General features: G+C 37.3%; 1 protein-coding gene across 1 annotated transcript in view; it reads right to left on the bottom strand.

Annotated features, from left to right (window-relative positions):
- Positions 1-5,803: 5,803 nt before the first annotated feature.
- Positions 5,804-17,616, bottom strand: part of LOC107716440 (vasorin-like) — a 19,794-nt gene continuing 7,981 nt past the window's right edge. The window contains exon 2 of the mRNA XM_016522891.1: positions 5,804-8,393. Coding sequence (XP_016378377.1) covers positions 6,300-8,360 — 2,061 coding nt within the window. The 5' untranslated portion in view covers positions 8,361-8,393 and the 3' untranslated portion in view covers positions 5,804-6,299. The remainder of the gene's footprint in view (positions 8,394-17,616) is intronic.

Raw genomic sequence — 17,616 nt, 5'->3', positions numbered from 1 at the left:
TATATATATTAGAAAGCAAGCCTAAATATCTAAAGTTATTTTGCTTCTCAATATAACTTAATTAAAAAATTGTTTTCTTTTTTTCTATTAAAATATCTTCTCATACAGGAAAAACTTAAACGTTGAGTAAATTATGTTTTATTCACTAGTATTTTACATAATTTCTGAATGTAATAATAAAATGTGACTTATACAACACTGGGATATTAGTTTTTCTCTGAACAATGCAATTTTGACCCGGTGTGGCATATAGTCTGAAGTGACTATTCTCCAGAAAATATGATATGCACAGTGTTGGGAAATGTTACTTTTAAAAGTAATGCATTACAATATTGCGTTACTCCATAAAAAAGTAACTAATTGTGTCAGTTGCTTTTTATGGAATGTAATGCATTAGGTTACTTTTGCATACTTTTTGTCACCTGAGCTGGGCTTGCTTAATTGTATTTAATAACAAAAAACCCAAAAGTTATAGTTTTGCCAACTGTAAAGACCCTTTCACACCAGAAGTGAAATTAATAAGCCTCAACCTGAAAGAAGGGCCTCTCCCAATTTCTCTCAACATGGAGACAGGAGAGCTATCAGTGAATAAATGGGAAACATGATACTTATTTGAAAAAGTAACTAAATTTAAAAGTAATGTGTTACTTTACTAGTTACTTGAAAAAAGTAATCTGATTACGTATTGCATTACTTGTAATTTAGTTACCCCCAACACTGGGTATGCATATATTTTTAATTATATATTATTAATTCAATACATATATAACTTGTTCTTAATTAGTTTTGCATTTTGGATTTTGCAATTAATGATTATTATTGGTTGATTTTAATAGTGAATAATATATTTATACAGCGGTGGCCAAAATTATTAGAACGACAGATCTGAAAATATTGAACCTCCAAAACATGATTTAATTTCATAATGTTCATGAAACATGCAGATGGTTGCTCTGAGCACAACAAATATCAGAGTCGTACTCTTTTTATCCACTTTTAACTTTAATATTTGGTATGTCCACCTTTTGCAGCAATCACAGCAGCACATCTCTCTGGCATAGTATCAGTATATTTCCTGAGAACTTCAATGCTAATGTTATCCCTTACAAAAAAGAAGTTTATTCAAGTGTTCAGCTTTTTGTTCAAAATGTTTATTTCTTTATTTTTTATTTATGAAACTTATCCACATTCAAGTGTTTAAAAAAAGAATGCATGAAGCTAGAATAAAATTTTTTTGTTTACAAGCAGATACCCTGTTCTTTTGATGTTTTGTATGTTCAGATATTCATATAACAAAATATAGACAAATTAATACCTAAATGGACGTAGTAGTATACCTAAAGTATGATGTAAAGTTCACTTAAAGAACTTACGAGTATACTTGTAGTATAAAACTACTAAACTAGTAGTTTACTGAGACTATACTTCAAAGTGTACTAAAATGCTACAAGTATTTAATTAGTAAACTATCAGTATACCTATTAGTTCACTTTTAGTATAGTTGCAGTACAAGCTAAAAATTTTGATGTAAACTAGTTGTGTACTCAAAGTTTACTACTGTTATACTTAAAAGTATACTTTTATATACTAGAAAGTGGGCCAATTTAGTCCCAAGGAGTATTGAAATAGTACACTTACAAGTATACTACTAGTACACTGATATTTGTATACTTACTACATAAAGTATACTTAAAAATATACTTGAACTTTACTTAAGTATGCTTAATAAAATAAACTTGAAGTATACTACTTTTTGGTAAGGGATCCCATGCCTTCTGCAACTCAAGCCAAAGGCTTTGCTTTGAATGTACAATAGATCTGTCCAGTTTATTTTCTAACTTGCCCCAAATTTGCTCGATGGGGTTGAGGTCCGGACTTTGAGGAGCCAGTCCATCATTTTCAATGTTCCAGCAGATTCCTTCCATCGCAAGTAGTTCCGGCAATAGTTCGTTTTATGGGCATTGTAATGGCCAGTTCAACAACAAAAAACTGAAACCTCTTCCTGTTTATTCAAAGGAAAAAAATATATACCGTATATTTAGAAATTTAGTTTGAAGTTGTTAAAATGTTGTTTCGTTGTCATTTCTTTTTGTTTTGCTTTTTGTTGTTTTGCAAACTCATTTTATTCTTTGCTAACAAAAAAATTTTTTTGCACTGCGTAGTTCTGTCTTTACTGTAATCATCTTTGTGTGATGCAATCTTGGCCTGTTCAGAGCTGTCATCAGTTATAGGAGTGCTGCTGGACTAAGCGCTCTTAGCCTTTCTTATCTTAATCCATAATCATAACAGCTGCATATAGCCCTGCTAGTTACAACAACTCATCTAAATCAACCTTTAGAGGTTTTACTGCTTTTTTAGGTGGAGGAATCAAACCCCTGGATGGAGTTTCAGAGGTCAGTTCCATGTAAACAGATGATTACGTCATGTCCCTTCCTGGTACCCTTGCACACATGCAACCAGGTTTACTTTATCATACATACATGGTTGGTAAGCGATTCCTTGAAAACTGACCATTACTGACCATTTCTACCATAACAACTGTTGCCATGTGCCAACCAACCCAGGCTCATTGGAAAAACATGCCTGCGGCGTTATTTCTGCAAGTCTGAACCACAAAAACAACACAGAGGAAGTATATTTATAGAATCACTTTCAGAACAAATTTTCCAACTGATGAACGCTAAAATTATTGACAAACGAATCAGAATCCACATGATTTTAAAGATCTTGAGCATTTAAAGTGACAGACAAAACTGCAGCATACACTTATAATAAACAGAATGACAACATGCATTGTTGTGGATACTAATAAAGTTATCAGTAGAGTTAATATTCTTAGTGTATTCAGCAATATAAATATATATATCTTTCAGTTTATGGTTTTAGTTTTAGTTAACGATAATAACCCATGAGCGCATTTTACTGAAACTCACACTATTCACAGAAATCTCCAGTTCATTGTTACGGAATGGATATTTTTGGCCTTTTTTTTTTTTTTTACACATTTATTAAGATAGGACAGTGTAGGTGAGAAAAGAAACAACAGGGAAAAGAAACGGGAAAAGGACAGGCAAAGGACCTCAAGTTGGGACTCAAACTCAGGTCACCTGAAGCTCATAAGAGTATTGCTCCATCAGTGTTTAGCTCCATCAAGCTTTGCTAAAGCTGTTTTTCATATACTGCTGTTGTGTCTTTGATAGTCACCGGCAATTTAGCATTTAAGTCCATTTTATCTTATCTGTCTTTACAGTTAATGGTCCACGCAACCTGATTCATTGTCTTTTTATTCACCGTTTTCATCTTCCTCGCTCTCTTTCCCCCTCCAACCTCAAATTTACTTTGATGCTGTATATCTGCCAGCGCTGACCTGTATATGAGTGCAGGAGGGGGCCGCTGAACGAGGGGCCCGTTTCAGCCATTATCAGACCCAACCATCAGTCTCAACTCAAATTTCATCCATCCCCCATCTCCCCATACCTCTTTACACTACACACACCTCCTCTTTTCTACCTTCCTCCACGTTGTGACCCCTGCAACCCTGACCCTGTATTATCAGTGCCAGCTTTTTCAAATAAATAAAATTCCTCCATCTTTTCCCATTTTCCCTACTGAGCGCTGTAATGGGAACCACATTAGACGCACTGCTGCGTTTAGTTTTGTAAAGTGATTTAAGGCTCATTTTGAATAGCGTCCGTTGGGACAGTTTCGCAGTGTGCTGCGACATACATCCACACAAGTGTGCTACGAATGAACTGCATGTTCTGCTCCAGAAACATTATTGTCTTTGTCTTTATTTCATCTCAAACTCTTGGTCTTGGATTCAACTTCTTCTCTGAAGTTTAAACTCTTGCTCAAGTCCTCAAGTCTTATTGAAACATTGTCATTCTGCCATAACATACAATACTGCGTTTCTGGTGAGGAGCGTTTCAATGCCTGCCCGTTCAATTTCTTCATTCCTTCATTTTTAGGCATGAGCAAAACAAGACGTGGAGGCCATTAGCTGTGCTTTTCCTCTTGTTGCTTTTCTTTGCCGGTCATTATGACAAAACACACCCTGACAGGATGATTAGGACCTCAGTGTGAAGGAGTGTAGTGAAGCGAAGAGGTGAAGAGGTTTTTTGCCATTAAAAACCCCTTGGCTGTATATAATCACACTTTTTACATCCATTTACCAAATAAACAAAAAGAAAATAGTAGTGCTGTCAAACGATTAATCGCAATTAATCGCATCCAAAATAAAAGTTTTTGTTTACATAATATTTGTATGTGTACTGTGTTTATTTATTATGTATATATAAATACACACACATACTGGAAAATATTATGTAAACAAAAACTTTATTTTGGATGCGATTAATCGTTTGACAGCACTAGAAAATAGACATTAAATATCATTTTGAGCTGAAATTTATTTGCTATAAAGTTCAATTCGTCAACATTAGTTAATAAATCTATCATGAACTAATAATTAACCTCACATTTTTACAGTATTTATAAATATTGGTTATGTTTATTTTAAATTATTTTAATTGTATTTAAATGTAATTCTATTGTTGATGATCAATTTATGTAAATATATTGTTTGTTGTTATTCATGTTTGTTTGATTTATACTTCATGTTTGTTCAATTGAACTTAAAATCCATTTAAATGTATTAGCATATGTAGAAATTAACAATAACCTAAATGCTGTCAAATATTGTTCATTGTTAGCTGATACCTAATGCTAATTGACATATGTTAAAAATATAATCTTATTGTAAAATATTGCAAGTTAATTTAATGTCATTATATTGTACACACCTACACACCCACAAATATTTGTAATATTTGTAAATATAGACTCAAAATAATGTATTCTAAAGTGCCATGTAATGAAGAAACATACTGTACAACACTATATTAGTAAATAATAAATGTTGTAGCTGAATTTCGCTCAATTTTTAGATAAATCCTGAAAAGTTCTTAAAATGTTTGTACTGATTTAAAGTAAAGCCTCAAAATCTAGGATTAAACCTCAAAATCCAGAATAGTTCAGAAAAGTTAGATTAAATTCGAACTTTGTGGACATGCGGTTTTAATTACAGAGTACAAGCATAAGTTTTGGTAGGGAATAACAGTCACAGAAGAGTGGTTTTTCCATTTTATTTTATTTTCAACAGATGTCACATTTTTCTTCCAAAGAGTACACATTTTTTACATCCAAAAAAAGAGAGAAGACTTGGCTTTGTGCACAACAAAAGAGAGAAACAACAAGCATCCCAAAGTAAGCATGGGACTTGAAAGCGGTTTTGAAAATGTTTCAAATATTTGAAGCCCCTCATGCTGTGTAAAGCTGTTCCTCTTTCCAGTTCAAACGTTTAGATGTGCTAGACGCTGACATCTTCATCGCACATACTGCATACGGTCACAAATATGTGGCGCAGGGCTAAAAAAGGGGCTGCTGAAAGTGGGGAGAATTTGACAATTGACCTTTCTTCACTTTGGATTAGATTACTGGCTCCATTTCTCTTAACACAACTTTACTGCGCTGATAATGCTCATAAACATGCAATTCCACAATGACACTCTTGGCTTAAACACATTCGCAATCATTTGGGTTTGGAATGACATGAGGGTAAGTCAATACCAGAATTTATTTTTGGTGAACTGTTCCTTTAAAAATACAAAAACATAATAACACCGCGTTAACAGCGTAAACTAGACAACGTAAGAAAATGTCTCTTCATGTTTGTTTGTTTTTTTCACAGCAAATAATCTCCTGTGCAGGACAGATGGTGTAGAGGAACAGAGGGATGTTTAAAACCAGTTTGAAGCATCTTTTAAGAGGCTGATCACTTTCAGCTTCTCTGGGCACCTCTTAGGCACAGTCCCAGTGTCTCTGATCAGTGCAATTTGTTTCTGGACAAAAAAAAGTCCAGGCGTCCAGGCATGACCTTTTGACTCCTGTCTACCACTTCCAGAGCCAGCTACACAATTAATGAGCTACCTTTAAATAAACCTGTTTTCCAGCCTATCAACACTGTGTTCAGTAATGTCTGGCCCCTTTTCAGAGAAAAATTCTTGATAGAGTCTGATATTTATGGTTATAAAAGGCACTTTAAGGCATCTGTAAAAAATGTTGATGGCAAATGCACCTGATTTAAATACTGGCAGTCAGTTTAAGTGTTTGGCTGGGATGCATTAAAATGTTCACCAACCCACCAGAGTCTATCTAGTGTCTGCATCGCACCCGCCTGCAGGAGTCATGGAGCACACTGCCCTCTGTGGGCTGGAGGTATGAATAGCGCAATATGGCTTTTACACATGCAAAGGTTTTGTACAAGCTACATTATTGTTGGCTGGACACTGTCCTTGTATTAAAGGTGCCTCGTATTCCAAGGTATTTTGCACTAAAGATGGGCAAGGGTTGATGTCGGGTTGTTTCGGATGTGTCAGACCATTCTCTGGATTGGTTTTTACTCCCTCTAACTCCAGAGGAGATGTCTCATGTAAGTCCATATCTACTGGAGCCTTGGATCTCCTCCTGCGGTGGATAACCACCACAGTAGCTACGATGGCCACAACCATCACCACCGCCACAGCTGCCATGATGGGTATGAGAGAGGAAGAAGGTTCGGTCCTGTCAAAACTTGGCTCGTGGGAGGAGTGTGGGATTCCTGCTGTGCGAGCCTCCATGCAGGCACTAACCGAGACATGGACAGGCTCTCCCAGAGGACTAGCACATACAGAATAGGTGCTATTTGGCTGTAGCCCTCTAAGCGTGTATTCGGGGTAAGTTGGAGGCACATTCAGCTGTAGTGGCCGTCGGTCGGGGCCTGACAAGTTTCGGTAGGTCAGACGGATTCCTCGGATGTGTGGTCGTGTGTGGATGTAACGGTGAAGGTCTAAGGAAATGGAAGTGCTGGTTATGTGAAGGGAGCTGATTGTGTTGGGCTGGACTGTAGCAATGGTCTCCATAGAAACTCTAGGCGAAGGTGGAGGAAAGAAGCTTGGATTTTGAATCTCACAGTAGAGTCCTGACATTGAAGGTGGACACAGGCAAACAACCTCCCGATTTGAGTCAAATACACATGTTCCCCCATTTAGACAGATATTGGAGGGGCATATAATGTCCTCTTCTTCAGAATCTTCTATGATTTCTCTGGGGAAGGCAGTGGTCTGGGAAAGAGGGAAGCTGTCTGTGTCTGCTGAGGCCATCTCACTTGGTGGTGCCGGGGGAATGGCGTGCGTTGTGCCTAATGGTGTAGTGGAGTTTGTGGGCTTGCTTGTAGTACTGCTTGTCCCTGCACTTGTTAACTCAATGGTCGTAGTGGGACAGCCAAAATCTTTATGCTCCAACTTTGCCAAAACCTTTCCTGAGTTTATTGGTGGAAAGTGGCAACGAGTCTCCTCCATTCTCAGCAGTTCTATTTGAGCATCCTTTACCCATGCTGGAAACCAGGCCAGTGGGCAGAGGCAGTTAAAGGGGTTTTCTGCTGCAGTGAGCTTCTCAAGTTTGGGGAAAAGGTTGAAGAAGCCCTCGGGAAAGCCTTGCAAATTAAGGTTGCTCAAGTCAAGCTCTAGCAAATTAACTAAATTTCGGAAGTCTTCTCGTTTTATAGATCCCAAGGGATTCCCAGTTAAATTGAGGTTTCGTAGGCCCCCCATTGCCTTCAGTGTAGGTTGAATCTCTACAAGCAGGTTCTGGGAAACATCCAGAACATGTAGGTTCACCAGGCTGCTTAGCAGCTCCTCATCCAGACTGGTCAGCCGCAGTCCAGCTATTTTAAGAGACTCAAGGTGTGGTGTCTGTAAATCTTCAGGTCCAATAGGTGGGATACTATTATAACTAAGGTCCAAGTGGAGCAGCTTGGGCAGTTGCAAAGTTGGCAACACACTAATATGATTCCCCTGTAGCTTTAGCTCCAGTAGGTTCTCTAGTCCCTCAAATGCAGCTGGGTGAATGCTCTGAATGCGGTTGCTGTAGAGATACAGCCTTTCCAGGTTGACCAGTCCAGCAAAGCTGTCTTTGGAAATGTGGGTGATGTGGTTTGAAGAGAGATCCAGGTTGTGTAGAGAGGAGAGTGGGCTGAACACCCCATCAGGGATTTCACTGAGGGCATTCTGACTCAAGTCCAGCATTCCAAGCTCGCCAAGCTCTATAAAGTCCTGCTGCTGCAAGGTGTTGATGTTGTTCTGAAAGACGTAGACGTTCATTGTGGACGAGGGGAGGCCACGAGGCATGTTGCTCAAGTTCTGCTGGACACAGAAGGTGACACCAATGGAGCTGCACACGCACTCTCGAGGACATCTGCTGCTCAGAGATCCACACAGTAAGTGAAACAAAATGAGATGAGACAGGGGAGATAATGGCCGCATCGTTGATCACTGCTTAGCCTTTGTGATTGAATCCTGCAATAGAAAAAAACAGAAACCCAATGTCAAAACTTACATAGATGATCTTGTATTGTATATATGAGTTTGCACATCATTGGGCCTTTGACATGGGTGTCCAGTCCTACTCCTGGAGGACTACTGTCCTGTCCAGTCCTGCAGAGTTTAACTCCAGCCCTAATAAAACACACCTGAAACAGCAAATCAAGGTTTTGTTTTCAGGGCCTCTACTATAAGCGCTCAGTGATGGAGCAGATTGGGGCCCTCCAGGAGCAAGGTTGGACACCCCTGGCCTATGCAGATCATGGTAATATTAATAATAAACATTTCAGTGTTTGATGTTCAGATGGTTCTCCTTGCTAAACCATTTTGGTATTATTTTGGGACCATGCAAAATGTCAAATTTGGGTCCTGAACCAAAACCAGTTTTGAACAATTCCTTTATATGGCTTACAAACAGAAAATGGCACACTTGAAGCTTTTGTCAAGGCTTTGAAACTCCATCTTACACAGAGGAAACAACAACCATCCTGCAGGGCAATCCTCTAGTTGTGATGACCAGAATTGCCATGCCCAATGTAACTTTGATATTTAAATTAAAAAAATACTGCAGGTTAAAAAAAAGCTTGGTCTGAAATGCTGTGGCAGAAAGTTTGTAAGTGTTTTTGAGTCAGTTCTGAATTAGTCACTGATGCCTCCTTAGTTAAGATGAATAAATAGGTGCATGACTCTCTTCACTATAATTGAAGGTTGTTTCATTGTGTGGCTAAAAAAGTTTTGTCTTTATTTTGCTTCAGCATTTTCTGAGATCATCTGTGGTATATGGCCCAGCTGACCGAATGTCTGTTGACCTGCCTTGCACTCAGTTTCACTCTTTCCACTGTTTGCTTAATGAGTTCATCTCAGAGAGTTTAGACCTCATCCCAAAATATGTCCTCAGAGCAGCCCACCCAGCGTTTCAAAGCCCAGCACACACAAACCTGGAGATTCTTCATTGACACAACTTACATTGTCTAAACATGAGTAGCTTTCTAAACGTGCAAAAAATGAATAATTGCTAGCTTAAGTGGTGCCCCTTAATTTTCAATGAAAGTCCTTGTGTTATTTTGTGTATGTCCCTTTTTGGTGATTGTTCAACAATCTCTTTGATTTTCTAGTGAACAAAGGCCTAGGCCAAGCCTCTGCCATCTTCTCCACTGCTGATATAACAATGTGTATGTTTGTGAGTACAAAGAATAGTTTACTGTTCCAACAAGAGTCCTGGCTGCTAAAGGGCCAGTCTATTGAGGGAGATGAACAACCATTCGTTTGGCAGGTACTCTCACTTTTTTCATCCTTTTTTTCTGTCCGAGTTTCCTTTTGTGAGCCTCTTTTTCTCACATCAACCATTTATCTTTGTTCTCTGCCCCTTCATTCCCTCCTCCTGTTGAAGGGCAATGGCTTGGTTATTAGGAAAGCTTGTGATTATATGTGCTCACTCTGTTTTGTTTTAATCTGATCTGATAGAAGAAGCCTGTTTGACTCTGTTGTGCCGCTGTGTTTTGGAACATGATATCTACTTATTAGCTGGTCCAAGCTAGTCATTGGCTGGTCGACCAGGCATCACTTTCCAAAAATCAGCTTGACCAGCTAGTTTGTTGCTGGTATAAGTTGGTCTACCAGCTAATTGCCAGCTGAGATCAGCTAGAAACCAGCTACCATGTTCCAAAGGCAAACAGCTTAAGCTCGACTTTCCTGCAGGGATGGGAAGGAGAGTGAGTATGTATGAGTTTGCCTTATGATTAGATGATCTGACATTCAATTTGGTCCAATTATTAAAATTTTAATTATTCTACTGTTTCATCTTAGTCATATAATTCATCATTTGGTTTCCCTCTCCAGTTTATTTGATATATATTTAGTTTTTGATATTTTAGGCACTGTACTTTCAGCTGCAGTTTTAAACATCTCTTGTATGTTTTGGCTTTCCATTCCATCTTCCTTCTTGCTATATAATGTGTTTGGACTCTCTGCAGGTTGCTTGACTTTTGAACAGAAACTAGTCTTTTCTCTCCTGTCTTCTCTCGCCCTCCTTCCATTCTCCCTTTCTTCTCCGGCATATGCACAATCCCACCGGCACGGCAGGAATTTTGCAATAACCCTAAAAATCCATCTTCATCACAGGAAGGCATGGGGCCTCCTAAGGTTTTGACATTTCTCTCTCTCACTCTTTCTTTATTTGTTTCAGGGTTCATGTACTTGTTTGCCAATCTTCTGTCAGAACTGATTGCATGAAAACAGGTTTGACGAGGATGGCATGAGGTGCAGAAGGAGGTCACAGGTGAAGCAGAGCTGAATGTCATCAAGACGTTTGTTTTCTTTGTAGATCACACATCAGAGTGATCTTAATCTTAGTCACTGATTTAATAACAAATGCAGAATGCTATTTATAAAGGGATTGTTGGAGACAGTCCACCCAAAAAAGAAAATTTCATTAGAATGTTCCTGTTATCTTCACAAAAGAAGATATATATATATATATTATTATATTTTTTTTCATAAAATTAAAGACAAAGTTGTTTTGGACCCCATTGAATTTCATTGTATGGACAATATTCAAATTTTTTAAATTTAAATTCGTAGGCCTATACTAAGTCATCCACTGGAACACCACAGTTGGCAGAAACTAGAGATTACAGTTTATAAAGTTTTAAATATGAATATTTTTCTTACTAAAATGCATTGATTTGCTTCAAAGGGCATTTATTAACCCCCTGGAACTGTGTGGAGCACTTTCTTATTATGCACTTTTATTGGACTTCAAAATCTTAAACCCCATTCACTGCCATTATAAAGCTTGGAAGAGCCAGGGCATTTTTTAATATAACTCCGATTGTATTCGTCTGAAAGAAGAAAGTCATATACACCTAGGATGGCTTGAGGGTGAGTAAATCATGGGGTAATTTTAATTTTTGGGTGAACTATCCTTTTGACATTAAGTCAGTCTGATGATTTACAGCACTCTTTTAGCCTCTCGTCATGCTTACACACACCCAAAAATCAACACACAGGTATCACTCCAACACACACAGACACACACTCCCTCTGGGTTTGGCTCAGCGTTGTTTTATTTATAAGCCATGAATGATGAATAAATGCCCAGCTGAATGAGAAATAAAAAAAACAACAACATCCGTTTGTATTCTTATTAGACTTCTCATTACTTCTGACAAGAACGTTTTTTAATTAGCGAGTGATGAGAGAGAGGACTTGGAAAGGGAGATAAAACAAGATTTAGAAACTGGAAACACACGATATGAGATACCTCGAATGACCCTGTTTACAGAGTATTTGTGTGGGTTTTGTTTTTCACTCATTCCTTTTCATCCTTTATCCTTCCTTTAAAAACTGCTTTTGAATGGTGAAGTTCTAAATAAATATAGCCGAAACCGAAAACTTAAAACTAAATCCTGCAAACAGGCTAAGAAAGTGTGTATTTTGTGAATGTGATCATCATGAAGAGTCCAGAGACAGTTAAACGGTTGTTGGGGAATGAACTAAACTAACTAAAAATGACTAACTTAACATCATATAATAGCTTAGTTGTTTACTTTTTCAAACAAAAGATATGGACATACTCTAGCACTGGGAACGGATTCATTTTAGTGATTCAGTTCATTCTTTTAAATTAACCAGTACAAATATGATTTTCTGATTCAATTTAAACTTTGTCCAGATGTCCCAGTTCAGCTTTTTATCTAAATTTTAAGTATTATGTTAAATACTGCTATTAATGAAAATTTTTAACCAAAATAATTAAAAAGGGGTGTTGGTAGTTAGTTGTTAGTTAGCCTAGTCCAGTTACAGTAACTCTATATCTGTGTATCTATATATGATATAACCAGTTATTTGATTTAAGAGATATTGAATAAAATATCCCCTTAAGTAGTTAGCCTAATGCAGTTAGCTACTTAATGTTGGTAGATTGTGGTGAAGCTAATTATTTATGTTTGCTAGACATTTATCTATATCACCAACTATAACCAACTAATACAAATATTTAGCTAAAGTTTTTGCAGTTAGCTTGTGGTGGCCTATAGCTAAACAGTAGCTTGTAGTATAGCTAACTGCTAGTTAGCAGCTTGCAGTGTTGCTAACTATATTTAGCTACAAATTTGTTAGTAGCTTGTAGTATAGCTAAATATTTTTAGTAGTAGTGTAGCTAACTGCGTAATGCTAGTAGTTTGCAATTTAACCAACTACTTATTCTTAGTAGTTGTAGTGTAATTACTTTTTCTAAATAGTAGCTTGGCAGTTGACCTGTTGTTAAAATGTGGGACACTCACACACCAACACACATAGTTTCACTCACTCACATTTACATTTAGTACAGGCAGAGGTGTGAATGTGTGTTTCTTTAAATAACATACTTGTAATGCTACTTTCCTGAGATTACTCAGCCACACACACACATATTGACACACAGATAAATACACATTTCCGTCAGCAGCTCCTAAGCACAGCTGGATTGTGTTACCCAGAATGCATTGGGACGGTCTCTCCGGGTGACAGCGCACTCCCATTAAGTAACTGTTTTGCGATTAGGATAGGGGGAGGATTTCAGGGAGGGAAACCAAAAGAGAAACAGGCATGTGCAGTTAAATGTGGATTCTGTACGAGTGTGCACATGCCTATAAGCAGCTGTTTGTGTTTACGCATGCTTGAATCAAGCTCATGAACATGTGGCTGATTTAAAATACAAAACAGATTCATCAGGGCAACTGTGATTTTCCTCATGCTTCACTTCAACCACAACAGGAGCTTCTAACGCAGAGCCAGAGCCAAGTCTTTGCTGTCCTCCACTAGCACTAAAATCACTTCAGTATCTTAACTCTTTCTCCCTTAGACATCAATGAGACTAAATGCAAAGCAAACAGAGACTACAAATCCGAAACCAAATGATCCGAGCTCTGCTATCTACATTAATGTTATAGCACTATAGCTTACTGTATGTCAACATTTTTTTTTCTTTTTTGGATGGATTTTAACCATTGGGAATTGATTTGATCATGAAAAGTGGCATTATAGTACCATAACCATTTTGACTCTTTTATATTACCCGATAACATGCACGGCCTTGATGACATCAGCAGAACAGGAAAGTCGTTTAAGATGTGAAGTCATAGTAATATGAGTATCGTAATTTTTATTTTATTTTATATTACAAATATATAATTAATAAAATAAATACAATAAAATATTATACAAATAATGTTGTAAAAATTAATTTTCATGAAAAATAGCAAGAATAGCATTTTGTGAATCTTGTGCAATAAGACCAGGAATGCTGAATTACTTAAAAAAAATAATAATAATAAATAAATGTGTTGATATGTAATCTTCGAAGACCCAACTCAAGAATGAGCTAAAAAGTTTATTTAAAAAAAGGAGGATTAATTTACAGTAAACCCAAGGTTGTGCAGGAAAAAAAACTACTTAAAAACGTATTAAAGAATTTATTAATTAAATAAATAAATAATAATAAAAAATAAAACGTATTAAAGGGTGAGTTCACTGATTTTAAACCAGCTTTGTATTCCCAGAGGGAAAAAAAATATTGCTTAGTTTGCTCTTCCTAAGTTCAGGAGACTTAGTTGTGATTCTCATACATTTCTCATTTTAGTATCAACAGTGTTTCAGATGTTTCTCCTGAAATTCTTTAGGAAAAATGTAAGTAGACACAACTGAGACACGAGGAGGAGTCCAAAATGAGAATTGGCTGTGAGAACATGGACGATCTCTATATTGTCTTGCTGTAATAGCTTTCAAGACACTATTCTAAAAAAATGTTATTGCTCAGAGGTTGCTCTTTCTTTCTTTTTTTTTTTGTGGTTACATTGTTGTTTTTTTTTACCTTTAATAGGCAGGGCAGCAGGATGAGAGACAGGAAACAGTGGGAGAGGTGAGAAGAGAACAGAGGTAGGAAAGTACCTTTAGCTGGGACTCGAACTCATGCTGTCTTAGGTGCAGTTGTGCCTTCATGTTTGATCTGCTGCCTACAAGGCTATGGTTCTTCTGACAAAGCTTACTTTACACTCAGGATACTTAAACGCCGTTCGCCGCCCTTTTCCCGATCCTGCGCCCCCCCCCCCTTCACTTCGCTTCCTGTCTACAATACTCTCTTATCCTAATAAAAAAGCAAAAATGACAACAAAAAAAAAAAAAAAAACCTGTGGTTATACAAATGGTAATCAATAGGCCAAAAATTAATTGGTTAATTTTTGTGAGGGGTAAATAAACGATGTTTATTATCTTTCTGTGGTACCTACACCAAGATATCCCTGTTTATTTGTCAGCAAAAGTCCGTAAAACGCGTCATGCGGTGGACTTTCAACAACTCCAGGGCTTTTTTTTGGTATCCCTGCTCACGGACAGTCTCTAAAATCATTGAGCCCAGTGCATTATGGGTGTTTACGTTTCCCTCCCTGTTTTTACTCGAGTGCTTTTGCTCTGTTTTCTCTATTTGTGTAGCATCAATTTAAAGGCGCAAATGTAATTTATTAATGTCAAGAATTCAAATTTTAGGTTCAGATTTCTTTGGACTATTATTAAATAACCATAATTAGGTCCACTTAACAAGCAGTTTCACCCAACACATTAATACAAACAAACACACACTTCAAGCCCTCCAGACAAACACTCTCTCAAATACACACAAAAGACACTAAAAAGGCAGAGGGTGGCTTAAACCAGACTAAGTGCAATGAAGGTAGACCATCCTCCCCCAATTTTGCCCAGGGCCTGCAGGCAGTTCAAGTTACAATGTACTCTGTGTGCATGTGCACACCTGCTAGCCGTGCACCTCGGCAGAGACACCGCATTTCTGTGTGAAACGTGAGAAACTTAACCAGACAAAAGACCAAAGTAGACCAGCTTACACATGCCGCTGACACACGCCAGCCTGTCTTATACTGTAACAAAGGTGCTTATCTATCTATCTATCTATCTATCTATATATATATATATATATATATATATCTACTGTGGTAAAAACTATGCCTGGAAACTGTAGCATGTCTGGCACGAGAAGCATTTTAAGATGGGTGTGTTTATGAAAGATGTCATTTGGTGTTCTTAGCATCCTTTTGTGTTGCACATTTCTTTCTGAAGGGCTGCATTTGAAAGGTCAGTGCGTTTGCTACTTGGCTGCCTGTAATATGTTGCTGCTATGACTAGCATGCTGTTAGGTGGCATAATCTGAAGCCATGGCATTGTGTGTGCATGATTCATATTTGCTCTGTGCCTCTCTCTTTATGAATATGCACTACAAAAAGTACAGTTTTTTACACTCATTCATAAAACACGATGAATGTAGTTCAGAAACACATTTGCATACAGATATTAAGACTTGTTTAGAATTTATTTTCATACTCCATTGGGCAAAGAAGTAATTTGCTATGGAGTAGTTAAATTGCGTTTTTATTTTATTATAAGAATAAAGTAATATTTTCCAAAAGCACGTCTTAAAGGGGTCATATGATGCGATTTAAATTTTTCCTTTCTCTTTGGAGTGTTACAAGCTCTTGGTGCGTAAAGAAGATCTGTAAAGTTGCAAAGACTAAAGTCTCAAATCCAAAGAGATGTTCTTTATAAAAGTTAAGAGTCAGCCACGCCCTCCTAAAACGGCTCGTTCTAACACGCCCCCACATATGGAGCTGATCCGTGCTGGTTGCTGAGGAAATATCAACTTCGCGCTGTCGATCGCCGGATCGGCTTTCACCGTGGACGAAGTGGAGTCCAGCCCGGGGTTGTCACATGTGGTTGCCGCAGGCATCACAATATGGTAAGGGACGTAACATTTCCGTCACACGCTTGAGGAATTCAGCCAATCACAACGCACTGGATAGCTGGCCAATCAGAGCACACCTCACTTTTTATAAAAAAAAAATAGAGGAGAAACAATAATGTACAGTATGTGGAAAATAATGTGTTTTTTTAACCTTAAACCGCATAAACACATTTCATTACACCAAATACACAAAATAATGTTCTTTTTAGCAGCATCATATGACCCCTTTAATGTTATGGTTATGAAATGCTCCAATTCGACTGTAATGAGTTATATGAACAACTTTTATGATACTATTTATCACTTTTAAAGCTTGGAAGCCTATTCATTGTACCTACATGCAAAATAGCTTGGAAAATAGGCCTCAAATATTAATATCCTTTAAATGATCCTCATTCAATTATTAAACACCCATTAAAACTTCCAAATACACATTACAATTCTTCATTAACATTAAATACATGATATATTAACATATGAATTTTATTGTATGAATAAAATATGAATTTATATTCATATTTTTTATCCAAAAAAATGTGATATATATAGACTAACTGTACCAATAAAATGTGCAATCAATCATTGATCGGTTTACAAAGGGCAAACTGCACTTGAATTGTGTTGTGACAAATGAAGAGTGAGGGAGAACTGTTTGTACTTGTCTATACATGTCTCTTTCTCTCTTGCTCTCTCTCTCTCTCTCTCTGTGCAGGTTTAGTTGGTTCAGGACAGGTTCCTTGTAGTTTTTGAGCTCTGTTTTTCTGGCTTACCTTCAGACTTAATCTGTGTGTAATAGAGTTAATCATAACAGCTTTCCCCTTGACATCTCTCAAAGAAAAACAAACACACACACACACCATACAAGAATATGTATCTGACCGAGGTGAACACTTGTACACCTGCTAAACACATTCAGCAGCAAGTTATTCAAGTTAACACATTCTTTATGGTTATTCCATGTACTACTTAACGCATAATAGGTGTCAAAACATTGCTGGCCTGACGCCATAGATCTTAATGCCATGACTCATACGCAAGTACACAGATCTCAGGCGCTAGTGTCAGTCACCAGTCAAAGCCTTGAGAGTTAAATGATGTTTAAAATTGATCTGCAGTCAAAGAGTCCAGCAGATGTTTACTCACACTGCACAGGTGTGGAAAGCATCCATGCCAGAGAAAGAGAATGAGAGAGAAACTAAACTAAACCAAATCTAAACCAACTATTTCCATAAAACCATAAAACTGCAAAACCATAAAAATGACTGCATGGGAAAACATTCATTTGAATTTGAATATGAAACTGATGAACGTGAACGAGAAGTGAATTGGCCTGAATTAAGTGAAAAAATATTGTGTGAAAACGTAAATTAAATATTTTTCTTGAACAAAATCAAATCAGATATATATATATAT

The sequence above is a fragment of the Sinocyclocheilus rhinocerous genome, unplaced genomic scaffold (genome assembly GCF_001515625.1).
Source record: "Sinocyclocheilus rhinocerous isolate Xijiao unplaced genomic scaffold, SAMN03320098_v1.1 scaffold2135, whole genome shotgun sequence".
Lineage (NCBI taxonomy): Eukaryota > Metazoa > Chordata > Actinopteri > Cypriniformes > Cyprinidae > Sinocyclocheilus > Sinocyclocheilus rhinocerous.
The sequence above is the reverse complement of the archived record's forward strand: the minus strand, read 5'-3'. Positions and strand labels throughout refer to the sequence as shown.